The sequence below is a fragment of the Rhinatrema bivittatum genome, chromosome 2 (genome assembly GCF_901001135.1).
Source record: "Rhinatrema bivittatum chromosome 2, aRhiBiv1.1, whole genome shotgun sequence".
In the NCBI taxonomy this organism is placed as follows: domain Eukaryota; kingdom Metazoa; phylum Chordata; class Amphibia; order Gymnophiona; family Rhinatrematidae; genus Rhinatrema; species Rhinatrema bivittatum.
Genome location: NC_042616.1, coordinates 261,667,453 through 261,687,780, shown reverse-complemented (window position 1 = coordinate 261,687,780; position 20,328 = coordinate 261,667,453). Strand labels below are relative to the sequence as shown.

General features: G+C 47.5%; 1 protein-coding gene across 1 annotated transcript in view; it reads right to left on the bottom strand.

Annotated features, from left to right (window-relative positions):
* Window positions 1-20,328, bottom strand: part of TOP2B (DNA topoisomerase II beta) — a 777,593-nt gene that overhangs the window by 43,951 nt on the left and 713,314 nt on the right. Inside the window, 2 exon segments of the mRNA XM_029589448.1 lie at window positions 7,306-7,413; window positions 13,144-13,220. Coding sequence (XP_029445308.1) covers window positions 7,306-7,413; window positions 13,144-13,220 — 185 coding nt within the window.

Genomic DNA, 20,328 nt, shown 5'->3' with positions numbered 1-20,328 from the left:
TTCTTGACACTAATATTCTATATCATTTTCAATTTGGTATCTGAACAGGACACAGCACTGAGATCCTCTTGCTTTCTAACCTGAATGTCTTTCAGCGTGGCTTTGATGGTGAAACTTCTTATGTGCTTGGGCTTCTCATATCTCCGCTACATTTGACACAATTGATCACAATATCCTTTTGGCCAAACTGGAAGGCTTTGGGGTTTCAGATATTGTTCAGAAATGGTTTACATCTTTCCTAGAGGATAGAACTCAGCGTGTTAGAGTTCATGCAACCATTTCTTTGGTAGCCTTAAAAACTGGAGTTCGATGTTCCTTATTGTCGGCTGTACTTTTTAATATATATTTATCCCTCTTATTTAAGATCTTGGCCAATTTGGATGTTGAATACCAATTATATGGCAACAATATCCAATTTTTTGTTCCTGTTCCTCCCGCATCATCATTTATTGCCACGCTTGACAGACTTGGACTATGTTTAACTGCCATCAATAGATGGCTATGTGATAATAGATTATCTTTAAACATTGGTAAGACAGAAATCTTGAATTTTAGGCGTTTTGCCTTGAAAAAGGTTTCCCGAAGCCTTTTCTTTTGAGGGGTAACGCATTCTTATCAATCAATAAGCACATAATATAAGAAAATGTGGTTCTTACCTGATAATTTTCGTTACTGTAGTACCAAGGATCAGTCTAGATTCCTGGGTTCATTCATCCGTGCCAGCAGGCAGAGACAGAGAAAGTAAAACTGACACTGCTTTATACATCCTGATGCCCCCTGCAGTTCCTCAGTATTAATCTGTACCAAAGCTGAATGCAAACAAACCATCATAAAAAACCCATTGAAATCTAAACTTTGAGAACTTGACAAAAACAATTTTTGATATCTGTAATGTACAACAGTAAAGCGGACGACTCTGCATCCTCTTTAACTCCTGGGCGGGGCTCTGGACTGATCCTTGGTACTACAGGAATGAAAATTATCAGGTAAGAACCAAATTTTCTTTTCCTTGTACGTACCGGATCAGTCTAGACTTCTGGGATGTACCAAAGCTTCCTAAACAGGGTGGGACCTGGAGAGTCCCGCTCATAACACACTTTCGCCAAAGGACCGAGACTCCCGATCTGCCACATCCAGTCGATAATATCTTGCAAAAGTATGCAGCGACTTCCAAGTCGCTGCTCTACAAAATCTCTTATGGCGATACCAAGTGAGCCTCTGCCCAAGAGGCCGACTGAGATCAGGTGGAATGAGCTCTTAAGCCCTCTGGTACAGGCTTACCTTTGAGAATGTAAGCTGATCCAATAGCTTCCTTAAGCCACCTGGCAATGGTGGTCTTGGAAGCTTGAAGCCCCTTCTTCGGACCGTTCCACAAAACGAAAAGATGGTCAGACCGTCGAAAACCATTCGTGACCTTAAGATAGCGAAGCAACACTCGACGGACGTCCAATAGCCGAAGCTCACGAGCATGTGGTTCCGAATCAGACAAATCTGAAAAAGCCGGCAACTCCACTGACTGATTAACATGAATCGAAGATACCACTTTCGAGAGAAAGGATGGAACTGTCCATAAAGACACACCCCCATCCGATATCTTCAAAAAAGGACATGACAAAGCCTGTAACTCTGAAATTCGCCTTGCAGAGCAAATGGCTACCAAGAAAACAACCTTCAAAGTCACATCCTTCAGTGTCGCCCTACGTATGGGTTCAAAGGGAGCCTCACATAAACCTCAAAGAAACAGGTTGAGGTTCCAAGGAGGACAAACTCTCCTCACCGGCAGAAGCAGATTCTTGACCCCTTGAATAAAACGGACCACATCCGGATGAGAGGACAAGCGATAGCCATCCAAATTTCCCCACAAAGACGTCAATGCTGCCACATGAACTGTAAGAGAGTTGAAAGCAAGGCCCTTGACCAAACATGTGTGACATGGAAGTGCGCAAAGCCTGAATCCCCTTCGCCACACACCAGGACTCACAAACCTTCCAGACTCGGATGTACGCCACTGAAATGGACTTCCGCCTAGATTGAAGGAGGGTAGTAATCACCAGTTCCGGGTATCCTTTCGACCTTAAACGCCTCCTCTCAAAAGCCATGCCGCTAGACAAAAGCGATCTGCCTGATCCGAAAATACGGGACCCTGATGTAGTAGACCGGGGAAATGACTGAGTGGTAAGGGACCCTCGACTGCTAGATTTAACAGATCTGCGAACCAAGGACGGCGTGGCCACTCCAGAGCCACTAGCACCACCTCCCCTGGGTGCCTCTCTATTCAGTACAGGATCTTGCCCACTAGAGGCTAAGAAGGGAACACATAGAGCAGAACTCCCTGTGGCCAGGAAAAGACCAGAGCATCTACGCCCTCGGCGCCGTAGTCTCTGCATCTGCTGAAAAACCGAGGAGCCTTTGCATTGTGACATGTCGCCATCAGATCGACTCGCGGACAGCCCCACTTCTCACGAATGAGGTGCATCGCCGCATCAGACAACTCTCATTCTCCCGGATCCAGGAGTGTGTGACTGAGATAATCAGCTTATACATTCTCGACTCCGGCAATATGAGACATCGAGATTTGGACCAAATGCTGTTCTGCCTACTGGATTAAGTCCTGAATTTCCAGCGACACTGCATGGCTCTTGGTGCCTCATCTGTTTTTGTAGGTTACAGTTGTCACATTGAGAGAACTCACAATGACCATCCCTGGAGTAAAGGCTGAAAGGCAAGCAAAGCCAAACGCACTGCCCTGGCCTCCAACCAATTGATAGACCAAGACACCTCTACGTTCGACCAGGACCCTTGAGCCACTTGACTCTGACAAACTGCTCCCCAACCAGAGAGACTTGCATCCGTGGTCAGGATCACTCAATCCGGAATCTCCAAGGATACCCCTCACAGGAGGTTGGGAGTGTGTAGCCACAACGACAGACTGTCCTTGGTCTCCAGAGGAAGAGAAACGGGCTGGTGATACTTAGCTGACACCGGACTCCACTGGGCCAGAAGTGCTCTCTTAAGGGAACGCATATGCGCAAAGGCCCACAGCACCAGCTGCAAAGTGGAAGTCATGGAACTGAGGACCTGTAACACATCCCAAGCTCTGGGGACTCTCAACTGCGCCAATTGCCGAATCTGCGATTGTAGCTTGCGGACCCTCTCGTTTGTCAGAAAGACTCTGCCTTTGTTGGTGTTGAAGAAAGCTCCCAGATGTTCCAGAGTCTGTTACGGTACCAGGTGGCTCTTTGCCAAATTCACCACCCAGCCTAATGAGCGCAAGGTCCGAAGCACCATCTGTACCGCTGTGTGGCAATTGGCTTCCGACTTCACCTGAATGAGCCAATCGTCCAGACAGGGATGAACAAGGACCCCCCCCCCCCCCCCCACCCCGCCGATGTAATGCCGCCGCCACGACCACCATGATCTTGATAAAGACCCGAGGCGCAGTGGCCAGTCTGAATGGGAGCGCCTGAAACTGGAAGTGCTGCCCCAAGACCATAAACCTCAGGTAGCATTGATAGTTCTGAGAAATAGGGATGTGAAGATATGCTTCCGTCAGATCTAGGGACACCAGGAACTCCTGAGTGTGTACCGCTGCTATCACCGAGCGTAACATTTCCATCCGAAAGCGGGGAACCCTCAACACCACGTTCATTCGTTTCAAATCGAGAATGGGGCGAAAGGTTCCCTCCTTCTTCAGGACTACAAAGTAAATCGAATACCGTCCCATTCGAAGTTCCTCCGGAGGCCGGTATTCGACGGTATTCGACGCAGGTTACAGCGCTTGGTCCCCAAGCGCTGTAACCTGCGCAGAGTCTCCCGTACCGCTCTCCGCTTCTGCAGTGAGCCGCAGGGGGAGATTAGGAACAGGTTGCGGACGGGCCGAGCAAATTCTAAGGCGTAACCGTCTCTTATTACACTGAGTACCCACTGATCCTGTGTGATTTGGCCCACTCCCCATAAAACCATGTTAACCGACCTCCTACAAAAGGAACGGCAGAGTGGACCGGCCTCCTTTCATTGAGCAGATTTGGGTCCGGAGGCAACGGCATTGCTGGAGGTCCTGAAGGGTCTATGGCCACCTCGAAAGGGCTGCCCCCAGGACTGACCACTGGGCGAGAAAGACTTCTTTGCCGCTGCCCCCGTGGGGTGCAGTGGACGAAACCTGCGAGTTCCCGAAAATGCGGCTGAGTGGGAAAACTGCGTCTACCCGAGGCCTGTCATCTGGCAAGCGAGGCACCTTAATGTCTGCCAACTGTTTCACAATGTGATCCAAGTCCTCCCCAAACAGGAGACGACCCTTAAAAGGTAAAGATGCCAACTGGGACTTAGAAGAAACATCCGCAGACCAGTTACGAAGCTTGAGCAGGCGTCGTGCTGACACCGCAGCCCCCATAATACGGGAGGAAGTCCAGACAACATCATACAATGCATCTGCTACAAACGCAATCGCCAATTCCAACTGGTCTGACTGAGCTGCTTGCGCATCCATGAGTGTCTGCTCCTCCTGGGAATGCTGCACCCAGCATAAGCATGCCCTCTGCATGAGGCTGGAACAGATAGCTGTGCGAAGACTCAGAGCCGAGACCTCAAAAATCCTTTTGAGCTGAATCGCTAGCTTGCAATCCTGAACGTCTTTCAGAGCCACCGCCCCCCGTAACTGGAATAGTCGTCTTTTTCGTAACGGCGGAGACCGTGGCGTCCACTTTGGAGAGGGCAAACAACTCTAGGGTTTGTTCCGGCAAAGCATAAAGCTTAGCCATAGCCCTACCAACTTTCAAACCCATGTCTGGAGTATTCCACTCCTGCTCCACCAACGTCTTAGCGGACTCATGGTACGGGACCCCAGCGGAGAGATGCCTTGTGCCCTGTAAGACTGGATCTGCACCGTCCTTGCGAGTGTCGTCAGGTGGAGACTGGAGCCCCAGCTCCTCCAGTACCTGAGGAAGGAGGGGCGCTAGTTCGTCCCTGGAGAGCAACCCGAGGATCTTGGGGTCATCCCCCTCTGCTGCAGGCCCAGAATCCAAGTCACCACCTGGGTCGGTATCCACTGCGTCCGGGTCCGCCACCCGAGTACCGGCCAGGGTTATCCCTGGCCCTGTGGGATCCCCCTGTGGTGCCGCTGTGGGCATGCGCAATCCTTGCACGGGCGCAGTGCCTCCCTGTGAAGCCCCCTGCATGCCTTGACCTGAAGCCGAGCCAGGCAGCGATCCGCCCTGGGACAAGCCAGGCTCCGGAAGCAAAGGAGCGGGATGCTGACCCTCTCCGCCAGGCACACTCCCCCGTACTGTGCCAAAAACGCCTTGTGCATCAAAAGCACAAATTCAGGCGAAAAAGTGGCCGGAGCCCGCCCATGTCAGCCGGAGGCAAAAAGGGGCCTCGCTGGGGTCCTACCGGGGCCCCCTGTCCCTCTACAGGACCTGGGAGCCCTGGGAAAAGCACTGGAGGAGGATCCTCTACAGGCTCTGGAAACGTGGGCCCGACCGCTGGGGGAGCCAAGATGGCCGCCGTTCCCGCTGTTACCGGGCCGGGATGCCTCGTGGTAGCTACCGAGCACAGAGCCGCTGGGGAAGGAGCAGGGATAGCTCTCCGCCGTTTCGCCATCCTAGGGAGGTCTGAGGGACCCTCACCCCCCCCCCCCCCGAAATACAAGCCGCGTATAAACCGCACACACGGCAGGCCACCCTCCCCCAACCATCGCGGCGCCAGTGGCCCGACGAAGCAGCAAGGAAAGAAACAAAAATAAAATTAAACCGTGCCGGAGGAGGGCCGCATGGGGGTGAGAGAGTTGACGCAAGCTGTCCTACCTGCTCCTGCTCCTTAACTTTATTTTATTTTTTTAAGAAACTTTATTGCTCTAAAAGCAGCCTCACTAAAGGATTCCCTCCTAGCACTGAAGAGAGCAGTCCAGCTCAATTCAGCAGTGTAATTAAAAAGGAGAGAAAAGTGAGGAAACAAATCAATTTGGGAGCCAACTCGTGACAGGGAGGGATCCGGACCACCAGATGTGCACCTCACGGTTATTTTGGGGCGCAGGCATACAAAAGGGTCACCGACCCCCAGCCCCCCCCCCCCCCCCCCTCAACCAAACAGGGTAGGGGCTACTCACGAGCAACATGGACTCCCCTGGGAGGAAGGCTCAGCCTAGAATCCAAAAATATAAACCTGGACCAAACTTCAGGGTTCAAGCATCAGTCCTCTGCTGGAGACAGAGAAATACTGAGGAACTGCAGGAGCATCAGGATATATAAAGCAGTTTCAGTTTTACTTTCTCTGACTTTGCCTGCTGGCACGGATGAATGAACCCAGGAGTCTGGACTGATCCAGTACGTACAGGGAAAGAAGTGATTTTAACTCATTTTTGTCCTTTCAAAAATGTCTTTCAATTTGCGGGTATTAAATAAAATAAAACCATTTCTTACTATTGATGAATTTAGAACAGTCTTGCAGGCCTTTGTACTTAATTATATTGACTATTCCAACTGTCTGTCTAGGTCTTCCCTATTTATTTATTTGATTTATATCCCGCTTTTGGCACTTCAAAGAGGATTACATTCAGGTACTGTAGGTATTTACCTATCCCCAGAGGGTTTACAACCATTAAAGCTCTATAACTTGTTCTAAACGCCATTGTAAGAATTGTGTCTGGAACTAAATTAAAAGAACACATATCTCCAGTTCTCTCCTCATTATAGTGGTTACTAATTCAGTTTTGAAGTACATTAAAAAATTTAATGTTCATCCTAAAACCCTTAGTTCTGATGCTCCACACTCTTCTCAAAATATATAGGCCATCTTGCAATTTGAGATTATTGGATGGCCTACCGGTGAAATTAGCATATTTGGCTGAAACAAGGGCAAGAAATTTTCCATTGCTGGTCCTATACTGTGGAATTCAATCCCAGAACAGCTGAAAACGGAGGAACCTACCATACCTGAATGTAATCTTCTTTGAAGTGCCAAAAAGGAGACTATATAATAAATATATGGTGTATGCCTATCTACATTTAAGAAGTATCTGAAAACCTTATTTAAGCAGGCCTTTAGATAATTCAGTTATTAGTAGCCTCGGTTTCAGGAGCATCAGTTTTTTTGTTTATGGGTTTTTGTTTTTTGTCTTTTTTGATGTTTTTATCTGTTTAGTTGGATTCGGCTCTTATATGTTAGAATGGTATGGTGATCTTTTGTAGTTTACTGGCTTTATTTTTATGTTAATTTTTATGAGTGTTTTAACTTACACCACATAGAATGATATTGCAGTCTATAAATGAATAAATAAAATACATTCATAATTTGAACCCATTCCAATACCTTTTTTAGCAGCTACTGTTTTACTAGGTGCTTTCTCTCCTGATTTCACAAAGGGGGATGAGTATACTGGACCAGAATCATCTCCATCACTATCCAACTTTGTTACATCTGTGTGAAAAACATATTTAGATAAAGATACATTTCTTTATTTAAAAAATGTATATCCCGCTCTCTACAAATGTTCGAGCTGGATCATAAGAATATTGCGTCCATAAAAAGATATACAGATAGACCGATATACAAATTTATATGGCAGAAGCATTATTTATGATCCTGAAAGAATCAGCCTCCCCAATTCCTGAATTATTTCTCTTGATTTTATTCCTCAATTTTCTCTATTATTTTTTTGAAAAAATGTTCTTATATTCTGACATGTTCTAACAATAAAAATTAATAATCTATTACTATGATCATGAGCTTTTTTTTTTTTAATATTACTTTTAAATTGTGCTGTACTTTTAATTCAGAAAGAGATGGTACAGGCATAAACACAGAAGAACACAGACTAACTTAGGAGTCTCTTTACTAAGCCATGGTATTTCCCCTGAAGGGGACAATATCACAGGATTCACTAAGCTGCAGTATCCTTTACCACATCCAACTCAATCCTTCCATATTTTCCCCAGCAGTAAAATAACATGGGGGAAAAATACTGTGGCTTAGCTGCCTCCATGAGAGATCATGCAATGGAGGCTCCATAGTTTATCGCCACCATCTTTTAAAAGGCCCTATCGTACCTAAAAATGCCTCCTGTCCCAGTGTCATTAAAACTCCCGGGGATCCAAAAGACCCAGGTCCCATCCCCTCCCTCCCCCCCTGAAGATTCCCTGGCTTCAATATTCAAACCTAAAAGTTTAGGTAACCTAGCTGGATAAGACTTATCCAGCTAACTTATATGAGATATTCAGCAGTATGGATATGCTACTGAATATCCCTGTAGAAATCGCCACTTAGTTGGATAAGTCATATCCAGCTACGTGAGACCTGCTCTCTGGCAGGTTTAACTTATCTGGCTAACTTAACGGGATAAGTTTGAATATCGGCACTTATCCGGGTTAAGTCAACCGGGTTAAGTCAACCGGATAAGTAGCACGTCTCAAAAAGGAAAACTGGTTCATACCTGCTAATTTTCGTTCCTGTAGTACCATGGATCAGTCCAGGCTCCTGGTTTGTGCTTCCCTTCCAGCAGATGGAGACAGAGAAAGTTTTACTGACACTGCTACTTAACCACATGTGCCACCTGCAGTTCCTCAGTATTTATCCATATCCAAGCCAAACAGTAAAAAGGAAAAAAAAGTCTCCACTTTTAAACCATTACAAAAACATGAATATCTGAAAATACTCTGCATTAAAAACTGGATGAGCGAATGATTCTCCCCCCTCAACAAACTGAGCGGGTTCTAGACTGATCAGTAGAACTACAGAACAAAAATTAGCAGGTAAGAACCAATTTTCCTTTCCCTGTACATACCCGGATCAGTCATGACTCCCGAGATGTACCAAAGCTCCCTAGACAGGGTGGGACCTGGAGAGTCCCGCTTGCAGGACACTTTTGCCAAAGGATGGGGAGTCCGTATTGCCCACTCCAGACGATAGTGTCTAGCAAAAGTATGTAGCGACTTCAAAGTCGCTGCTCTGCAAATCTCTTGGGGAGAAACTAGCTGAGCTTCCGCCCATAAGGCCGCCTGTGAACATGTAGAATGAACACGTAACACCTCCGGGACCGACCGGCCGGCCTCGTAGAATGTAGGTGGAACCAATAGCCTCCTTAAGCCAACGAGAAATGGTAGCCTTAGAAACCTGAAAACCTCTCTTTGGACCTTTCCACAGAACAAAGGGGTGATCTGATCTCCTAAAGTCATTTCTTACCTTGAGGTAAAGTAACAAAGCTCTTCGGATATCTAACAACCTGAGTTCCCTCGCATGAAGAGTAGATGCTTCCAGCATGGGAAAGGCTGGAAGTTCCACAATCTGATTTACATGGAATGTAGATACCACTTTCGGCAGAAAAAAGAAGGTACTGTTCTCAACGAGACCTCTGAATTCCAAATCTGAAGGAATGGATAATGACAAGACAGCACCTGCAACTCAGAAATCCTCCTAGCGGAACATATGACCACCAGAAAAACCACCTTCAGAATCAAGTCCTTCGAAGCAATTCAAAAGGAGCCTCACATAAACCCATGAGGACAAGATTAAGATTCCAGGAGGGACAAACTCGAAGTGAAGGACGCAAATTCTTCGCCCCTCGAAGAAAGCGGATGACGTCCAAATGTGCGGAAATAGATGAACCATCAATCTTACCATTAAGGCAACCTAGGGCCGCTATATGTACTTTAAGTGAAGAGACCATCCTGCAAAAAGGACAAAATGTCAGAGACCAACGACCTAAGAAGTCTTAACTTCGTTGACAGTACACCAGGACTCAAAAACTTTCCAGACCCGTACATAGGAAAGATTAGTAGACTTTCTCCTGGCTTGCAACAATCTACCTTATAAATGGCCTGTGACCGACGGCCCGCAAATGCGCAGTAGAGCGCAGCTCTACTGCGCATGTGCGGGCAAGGACGTCGGTCAGAAAAAAAATGGCGGTGGGGCCGCAGGAGCGGGAGGAGAAGCAGCGGCGCCGCGCGCGCGGTGCCGCTGCTTCTCCTCCCCAGATCTGCCGGCAGATCTCGGGGGGGGGGGGTGTCACTCCCGCGCCCCCCCCCCCCCCGAGATCTGCCGGCAGGAGCGGGAGGAGAAGTAGCGGCACCGCGCGCTCTCCTCCCCAGATCTGCCGGCAGATCTCGGGGGGGTCACTGCCGCGCGCGCGGGAGTGACCCCCCCCCCCGAGATCTGCCGGCAGGAGCGGGAGGAGTTAATGGAGCCGGGTGAGGGTTGCGGGAAGTCGCGCTTACGGCGCCGGGAGGAAATGGAGGTGGGTGAAGGGAGGGACTGAATGGGAGGGAGGGAGAGGGGGACTGAGTGAGTGGGAGGGAGAGGGGGGACTGAGTGAGTGGGAGGGAGGGGGGACTGAGTGGGAGGGAGAGGAGGGAGTGAGGGGACTGAGTGAGAGGAGAGGGAGGGTGGAGAGGAGTGGGGGGGGGGGGGGGGGGGGGGAAGAGTGAGGGGAGAGAGAATGAGGGGGAGGTGAGAGACAGAGGGATGTAGCCCGTTTTAACGGGCTTTACGGCTTGTATAGTAATAACTGCCTCAGGATAACTCCTGTGCCCTAACCTTCACCTCTCAAAAGCCAGGCCACTAGGCAAAAGCGAGCAGCCTGGTCGGAGAAGACCCTCCAGATGACCCACCGAATTGGTCTACCTACTGCCAGATTGATCAAATCCGCAAACCACAGATGACACGCCACTCCAGCGCCACCAAGATCACTTCTCCCAGATGTTTTTCTATGCGATGCAACACCTATCCTACGGAAGAAAGACAGAGTAGAACACCTCTTGGCCAAGGAAGTACCAGCTCATTGACCCCCTTGGCCCCGTGCTCTTGCCTTTGACTGAAAAACAGAGGCGCTTTGGCATTCCGACAAGAAGCCATTAGGTCTATGTGGGGATGTCCCCACCGCTCGCAAAAGAGCTACATTGCTGACTCCGACAACTGCCACTTGCCCGGATCTAATACCATCCGACTCAAGAAATCCACTTCAACGTTCTCGACCCCGGCAATGTGGGATGCATCTGTGTACTCCAGGTGTTGTTCTGCCCAATGAATCAACTCCTGTACCTCCTGTGCTACTCCCTGACTCCTGGTTCTGCCCTGACGATTGATATAAGCTACCGTTGTCGCTATGTCTGAGAGAATCCTCACTGACCGGCCTCTCACCAACGAAAGAAATTCCTGCAAGGCTAAGCAGACCGCTCTGGTCTCTAGTCTGTTGATAGACCACACAGACTCTTTCCTGGACCAGCTACCCTGAACTGACCAGTGCTGACATACTGCTTCCCAACCAGAGAGACTGGCATCGGTAGTAACTACCACACAATCCTGGCGTTCTAGGTCCACACCATGGACCAGATTGGAAGTTAGAAGCCACAAGAAAAGGCTCTCCTGTGTGCACCCTCAAGTGGCAACGGAATATGAAAATCCTCAGAGCGGGCTCCACCAAGACAAAAGCACCCTCTGCAACGGTCTCATGTGAACGAAGGCCCACGGCACTAATTCCAGTGTCAAAGTCATTCAGCCCAACACTTGCAAATAATCCCATACCTGGGAACCTATAACTGCAATAAATGCCGAATCTGCCCCTCTACCATCTGCTGCAGACAGAGAAATATTGAGCAACTGCAGGTGGCACATCTGGTTAAGTAGCAGTGTCAGTAAAACTTTGTCTTCATCTGCTAGAAGGGAGGCACAACCTAGGAGTCTGGACTGATCTGGTTATGTACAGGGCCCCACCCTATATATACCCAGTGCCCACCCATCCAGCTATCTACTTATCCGGCTAAGTGGCGACCACTGAACATAGCCGGATATTCAGTGGTCGCTACTTAGCCGGAAAAGCCCCTACTTATCCAGCTAAGTAGTGCTGAATATTGGCCTCCCTAAGTTTAAGTCTCCACATTAAGGCCCCACCCACTCCCTCAAACCCCTTCCCCAAGTGGCTTGATGAACCCTCTATGGCTTGGGACCCGGTGCCACAATTTTAAAAATGGCAATGGCTGGCCACATAGGAACTTTGGACCCTATCAAGGTTGGGGGGAGGGGAGGTGCCCTCTGGGGATTATTTTTTGCCACTCAGAGGAGGAGTATGATGGAGGTGCAGGGCTTAAACTTGAGAAATCTTTTTAACACTTAAGCTATCTCAAGAGGTGGTGGGGGTGGGACAGGGGGTCTTTTGAGACCCTTGGTGGTTTTGATGAGAATGGGAGGGGGTCACTTTTAGGTCCAATAGGACCCTTTGAAAGATGGTCCCAGGAACATCGGGGCACATGTTAGTGTCCTGATGCTTCCAGGGAAAGTTTGCTACAACTCTGGAGTTATAGCTAACTTTGGTCCAAATAACACAGCTTGCCATCTGTGAGGCAAGCAGTGTTATTTAATTAACATTTTTTTTGCCAAGTAATGAGCTGATTAGCATGAACCTGCAGAAAATAATGCACAGTATTTGAAATACTGTGAGTTACTGCTGCATTAAAGTAGTGGTAAAGCCCTAATACAGCCTAGTAAATGATCCCCTTAGGTATCTAGAAAATGGAGATGGTTAAGATGGAGGCGCTTTAAAAAATACAAACTGGAAACGTATGCCTCAACAACAATAAAATGGAAAGAAAAAAAATACACCAATACTTCATTTTGTTAATTTGAACTATTAGAATTGTGTTTTTTGATAGTATTGCCACTTTAATACAGCTACAGAGCAAACTGTCACATAGTTAATGATTTTATATTCTTCAAATTTATATGCAATGAATTTCAAATAATGCTGCTAGCTATATTGTTTGTTTTTTTCTGGCTTTTGACTGTACATGTTCAAAAAGTCAGTACCATTGAAAGTCAATGCTGATGAACTGCTGAATTATAAATATATTGCAGAAACAGAAGTAGGAGAGGGAAACAAAGATTAAGAAAATAACATGTAGGGAAAGGTTGAAAAAGTAGTGCCATTAACTACTCAGGAAGTTCTAAATAAATAAGTATACACAGAAGACTGGAAGCTACTATACAAGTGCTGGACAATGCAATTTGACTATTTTCAAAATTAAAGTATGAGTTTTAAAACCTGAATTGGGATAGACAGTAGAAACTACACTTTTGGAAACAGACTGGAGAGTTCTTTTTTTAACATTGGGAAGAAAATGAAAAAGTAACAGAACAGTCTTCTTAAAGAAAATTACATACCATTTTCTGACTTCTGAGTATAAGAAGGAAATGAAATCTGGTCTCCAAAGTCTTTATCTTTCTTTTCTTGAGATTTTCTAGTTAAAAAAAATGTAAAATGAATTATAAACAAAGAACTTTGTATAACTAGTCTGATCATTAAGTTCAAAGTTTGCCTATGAAAAAATTATGTGGGCTAGCCAATGGCCTGATGGCAGTACAAAGGCCTAGGTACCTGCATAGGCACAATTGGCCTCTCCTGAGGGCAGCACATTTTTCAGGGTAGCACTGCAGGACCAGGGACATGTTGGCTTCCATTCTGTTTATGGTATCCTGCTAGCCTGGGGATCCAAAGACATGCTGGCTCCTGCTGCTCCCAGCAGTCTGAGGCACCAAAGACCTTTTCCCTTCCATAATAGCTCACCAATGGTTTGCAGGGCCAAAATCTTAACTGTTCTCATACAGTCAAAGATCTTATGCCTTATACCACCAAAGTCATGCAGCAAGTTTGTGACAGTGGTGGTGGTGGTGGTGGGAGGTTTGGGAAGAATGGAAGAGCACCACAGTTATTCAAAAGTGCCTAGGGACAGCTGCTAGCTAAATATGAGTACCTTTATCTGAGTAGTAAGAGATTTGCTTTGTTTTTTCTGTGTGTTTTGATTATGTTATGTTTATTGTAATCCAATCAAAACAACTTTTGGATTAGCAGAATATAAGAATTTTGAAATAAATAAATAAGCCACCCTTGTGGCAATAAAGCAGAGCTGCTTACCTATAACAGGTGTTCTCCAAGGACAGCAGGATGTCAGTTCTCACACATGTGTGACATCATCCAATGGAGCCCAGCACAGAAAACGTATGACAAAGTTTCTAGAACTTTGAGCCTCTCTTAGCTTGCTCAAGCATGCATACCATACATCCCATACATCCACACAGGGCCCCCCTCAGTCTCAGAACATAGATTTAAAAAAATAAAATAAGAACAAAACCCACAAAGTGAAAACCCAACTCTGCGGGGTGGTGGGCGGGTTTCGTGAGGAAATCCTGCTGTCCTCAGAGAACACCTGTTCCAGGTAAGCAAATCTTTCTTCAAGGACAAACAGGTTGGCAGTCCTCAAATATGGCTGAATCCCTAACTACATGCAACCCCCCCAAACAAAAAGGGGGCCAACAAAACACATGCCAATGTGCACAGCAGCAACAACATTTTTTTGGGAGCAGCCTGAAAGAATGGGCCCTAGGCGAGACCAGAGTTGGGTTCTAAATCTCAAAAAAATTCTGAAGGACAGATTGGCCAAACCTGCAGTTGTGTCGGCCAACCCTAGCCAAACAGTAATGAGATGTGAATGAGTGGCTGGAACTCCATGTTGCAGCCCTGCAGATCTCTTCCACAAGGACTCTTGCAAGTGGGCCACAGAAGCTGCCATGGCTCGAACACAGTGAGCCTTGACATAGCCCTCGAGACGTAGTCCCGCCTGGGTATAATAGGAGATGCAGTCTTCTAGCCAACTGGAAAGCAACTGCTTGGCAACAGCGATACCCAACTTGTTCTGATCAAAAGAAATAAGTTGGGTGAACTGTCTAGGGGCTTCTGTCTGCTCCAGACAGGAGGCTAAGACTCTTTTGCAGGCTAAACTGTACAGGGCTCATTTGCCTTGATATAAATGGACCTGGGAAAAAAAAATGTTGGCAGGACGATGGACTGGTTAAGATGAAAGTCTGAAATCACCTTGGGCAGGAACTTAGTGTATGTGTGCAAGACCACCCTATCGTGAAAATACTTAGTATAAGGTGGATAAGTCATTAAGGCCTGGAGCTCACTGACCCTGCATGCTGAAGTGAGCACCACCAAAAATATGACCTTCCAGATCAGGTACTTCAGGTCACAGGAACTTTCATTAGCTGAGCCAAAACCAGGCTGAGATCCCAGGACATAGTGGGAGGCCTTAGGTGAGGTTTCAACTGAAGCAGACCTCGCATGAACCTGTACAACTATAGGTTGTACAGAAATGTGCTTACCTTCTATGCTGTGGATATATGCACCAGTCGCACTCAGATGAACCCTGACCGAGTTGGTCTTCAGACCAGCTTCCAAAAGGTATAGAAAATAGTCAAGCAGTTTAGTGGAGACCAGGAGAAAGGATCTAGGGCATTTTGCTCATACCACATGGAAAACCTCTTTTACTTCAGTGCATAGGACTTTCTAATGGAAGGCTTTCTGGAAGCTACAAGGACCTGAGACACATCCTCCAAGAGATCGAGAGGTTGTAGTATCAACCTCTCAATATCAAGGCTGTGAGCAAGAGGGCCTGGAGGTTGGGATGCCATAATCTGCCCTGAACCTGGGAAATTCCCCAGCCTGATTGGTTTCCTGATGGACAACTCCCGAAAGAGTGGAAACTAGAATGCTCTCAGCCAATGGGCGGCTGTGAGGTTCAAAGCCTTTGTCCTCACAAAGTTTCAACAAAGTCTTCACCATCAGTGGAGCTGGCGAATATGTGTACAGGAAACCTGTGCCCCAACAGTGGACAAAGGCATCTGATGCTAGTCTGCCTTCTGTCCTGTACAGGGAGCAGAACTGAGAACCTTCTTGTTCTAAGGTGCAGCAAAGAGATCAACCTCCGGGCTTCCTCACAGGCGGAAGATCCAATTTACCACCCCTTGGTACGAAAACTATTCATAGATTTGGAAGAAGCAACTCAGCCTGTCTGCAATTGCATTCAACGATCCAGACAGATACATGGCCCTGAGCACCATCTTGTGGGAGAGGGCCCATGACCATATCTGGACTGCTTCCTGACAGAAGGTAGGATCCTGTACATCCCTGCTTGTTGATATACTACATTGCCACTTGGCTGGCGGTCTATATCAATACAATTTTGTTGGACAGCCGAAGTCTGAAAGCTTACAGAGTGTACCTGATTGCCCAGAGCTCCAAGAAATTGATTGGATATAATTGTTTCTGGGTGGACCATAGACTCTGGGTGCGGAACACATCAACATGAGCCCCCCAGCTCAGGGTGGACGCATCAGACATTAGCACAATTTGGACCCGAGGACTTTGGAAGGAGATCCAGATTGGAATTTACCCACCACCAGGACAAAGAATCCTGGAGGGGCAGGGTGAATTGGATGCAGTGCTGAAGATCTTGTACGGCTTGGTGACACTGGGACTGTAGGGTCCATTGGGCTCTTCGCATGTGCAATTGGGCCAAGGGAGTGTTGTGGGAAACTGACCCAACAGCCTCAACATGTCCCATGCTGAAACCTGCTGGCTCGTTTGAATCTCTGCGCAATGGTCATTAAGTTGATATCCTGTTGCCTGGGCAGGAAGGCCTTGGCCTGAGCTGTGTCTAGCAGGGCTCCAGAGAAGTCCAATTTCAGTGACGGGTTGAGAAGGAACTTTGAGAAGTTGATGACAAATCCTAGTCACTCCAGCACCTAGATGGTCAAGCACATAGACTCTTCGGCCTCCGCCCGAGATGTGTTCTTGACCAGCCAATTGTCCAGATTGGGGAAACCTAGACTCCCTGTGAAGATGCGCTGCCTCCACGACTAAGCATTTCATGAAGACACAGCAGAACGTGGTACTAGAAGCAAACCCGATGTCTTCGACCTGGGAGAATCAGAACACTTGTCTCCGGTGTTCCTGGCGGCTGTCGACACAGACAGAACCGATGGCACTGCCGATGTCAATGGCTCAGTGTCCATCGGTGTGTCTCTAAGGTCTCTTGATGTTGATGCCTCAGATGCCAATGTCGACGGTTCGGTCTTAGCCAGCCCAAAGAGTTGTTCCATCATGTCGAGCCAGATTTTATGCCCTTCTGGGGTCATCTAGGCACACTTGCTGCAGCCCCAATTGGTGTGCGATGCCCCCAGGCAGAGGACACATCTATCATGAGGATTCGTGATAAACATGGTCCTCATGCACTGAGGGCACCACTTAAATCTGGATGCGGACATGTCATCTTGAAATAAAAGGGACGCAATGATGAAATGGATGGCAGTGGCTCTCGATGGCTGGTGGGCACTGAGTGCACCAATTCCCCAGGGATTGACTGTGGAATAAAATGTTGAGAAACTCAGCTACTGATGATAAGGGGAGAACCAAGAGGGACCCTGCGTGATCCCAGGAAAAAACTACTAAAAGAAACAGCAAGAAAAGCCAACTTCTTAGATCAGAGAAACTCAATTTGCCACAACACACAAGGCTCCGGAGAAAAAAAGGGGCCCTGCGTAGATGTATGGTATAATGCATGCTCAAGAATCTTCACAGAGGTTCAGTCAAAGTTCTAGAAACTTTGACATAAGTTTTCCGTGCTGGACTCCATTGGATGATGTCACCCATGTGCGTGAGGACTCCCATCCTGCTTGTCCTCTGAACCTTTCATGCCATGCATTTCAAGTGATTTTAATCAATATCCAGCTGAACTCAATGATGGCAGCAATGGGACTTGCTTGTTTCATTATGCAAATACAAATGCAGCTCCTCTGCCAGTAGATGCTGGCTGACAAGTACTGGGATCCACATATGGTAGTATAAAGAGAGTTTTTCTGCCTGTCCCATTAAGTATATTTTTCCATTTGAAGTCATGAGATTAGATTAGAGGAATGGAAGGGTGCTTATGCTAATGCATATCTTGTTAATGTAGAATTACTAATTAATGTTCCATTAAATGCATGTGCTGTAAATAACATGTGAACAACTGTTGACTGATTTTTTTTTCTTTTGTTTATATTTTGAAACCTGATGTTGAAGAGGATAGGACTCTTTCTGGCATAGAGAGAACAGCTGGGGCACCCTGTCTCCAGGCTACAAAGCACGAAATGATCAGAAAAGCAGATTTTATGCCCTTTGAATAATATCTGCTCAGTCCATTTCATTATGGAGTTAGCAGTGGTTTGTCATCTATAGCCAATTGCTAAATATAACTGTTTATGATGTACTAAGTACTTGGATGCTGTACATGTGAGTTTTTGCCCACAAATATGAAAATGTGCTGTTTGGATGTAAGGATTGAGTAGATGGCTACCCCTGTCCTCGATCCATAAGAGGCCAAAAACCCTTGCCACCCAAGGGCTGCAGGGTCATGCGGGGGCTTCAGAGAGCCTCAGCAGTCGATGGTCTCAGGGGAGACAAGGGCGCTCAATGGCGAACCCAGTACCTGGTTGGTGGAGCTCGACATAATCGAGGTGCTATTGAGAGGCATCAGTAGTCCGAAAATCTCTACGGTGGCCCCACACCTCGATGGCCTCAATGGTATTGGGGCAGCACCGCATTGAGATGGCATTGAGGTCATGCTAGCACCGAGGCTGCGCACCTCAACGACCGAGTGGGGGACCATGGCATCAAGGGTACTCGCTTCAACAGCATCGAGGGCCTGCCACCACTTCGACCTCGACAGCCCCAAGGGTCGCCATGTACACACCTTGATGGCTCAAGGGTGTCAATGGCATTGAGGGCCTTGTGGGCATCAAGAGCACCAAGGGCATCGAGGGCACAGCAGCATCAATGGTATCATGGGCACCACAGCATGGAGTACAAGTGCAGCGAGGGCACTGAGGCATCAAGTGCACCAAAGGCACCCAAGCATCGAGGGCACTGAGTGCGCTGCAGCATTGTTGACAGCGCAGTACCGATGACATCTCGGTATTGAGGGCTGCATGGCCTCGAGGATTTAGCGACATCGACTTTCGCTGTACTCCGCCCCCTCGATGCCCAAGCCAGTGCAGTGAGACTCCAGTTCCAGACGGCACAAAAGGGCACTATGGCATCGTAGGCGGTCACACACCTCAATGGCAAAGAGGATGACTGTGGTCCTCAATGGCATCAAGGGTGACCATGGTACCCAAAGATGGGCCCAGTCCCCGACACGATCCCAACATCAATGCGTCAGACGAATGATGCACTGGTCACATGGGCATGGCACAGAGGTGTGGCAGTAAGCTGCTAGCCCAGGCTCTGTTCACCCTCTCTCTCCCAGGGAGACTGCCTCCCCTCCTGCCTGCAGCCTTGGCAATGCAATGTCAGCCAGGGCTCCCGCCTGTGGAGACTAGCTCCTTGCGATCTGGAGAGGATGAGCTTCCCCCCACAGGAGCAGCATGGTCCTCGATCCTTCCACCGTCTGAATCCATCGATGCCGATCAATTGATGAACCACCATTGAACTTCAGCTTGGGTAGAACTCAGGCGAGCCCCTGGGCTCAGCGGCCTACATAGACCACCAGATTGCATAAGTCAGTCCTGTCAGCACCATGGAAAAAGAGAAAAAACTGACAGAGCAAGAAGAAGACAGATAAAAAAAAAAACCCTGCTCCTGCAGTTTTTGTAAGTAACAGACTCTGCCAGGCTGCACAGGGGAAAGCCCACCATATGGCTGGCAGACAGTTGGAAAGAGGAGGAAAAATAGAATAAAACTACTTTAAGAGAAAAGGGAAGAAAACAGCTGCAGCTCTAGAAAAAAATCACTTATAAAACTGTGAGAAGAGAGCAAAGCTGAATATCATGAGCAAGCTGCTTCTGCGACCACACGGCTCCGCGGAGAAAAAAAAAAAAAGAGAGACTGAGAGACTCTGCCTAGGGGGCAGGGTGAGGACTACAGCTGCACATGCTCAGTAGGGCATGCTGAAAGCTCTAGATTCTTTGAGATCAAAGTTCTATGCCAGGCTCCATCCGATGTCATCTGTGTGTGAGGACTACTATCCTGCTCGTCCCAGGAGAATAAACGTTAACGCTAAGGGAGTAATTTTCAAAAGCTTTCAGCGCATAAAATGGAAATGTAAAGGTTAGATATTCAAAAGCCATTAAGGCGGAAAATTGAAAAGTTTTCTGTCTAAATGGCTTAGCTATGATATTCAGCGGCTTAGGATAAATTCTAGCCAGATAGCTCTTTATCCAGCTAGAATATAGCCAGATATGTCGGGGGCGTTCCTAGGGCAGGCAGTAAGCGCTCTAGGGAGGAGCGGAGTTAACTGCTGTAGACAGGTCTAAAGTTAGCTGGATATATCTATCTAGCTAACTTTTAAGATAGCTGGATATATTCAGCGGTGCTGCCATGCCACTGAATATCCCGTTTAAGTTAGCCAGATAGGTGTATCTGGCTAACTTAACTAGCCGCTGAGCAGTTAAATATGGACCTCTACATGTTTAAATAGCATATATGTGCACAAGCAGTATTTTCTTAAAGCCTGAAGTATGCACATATTA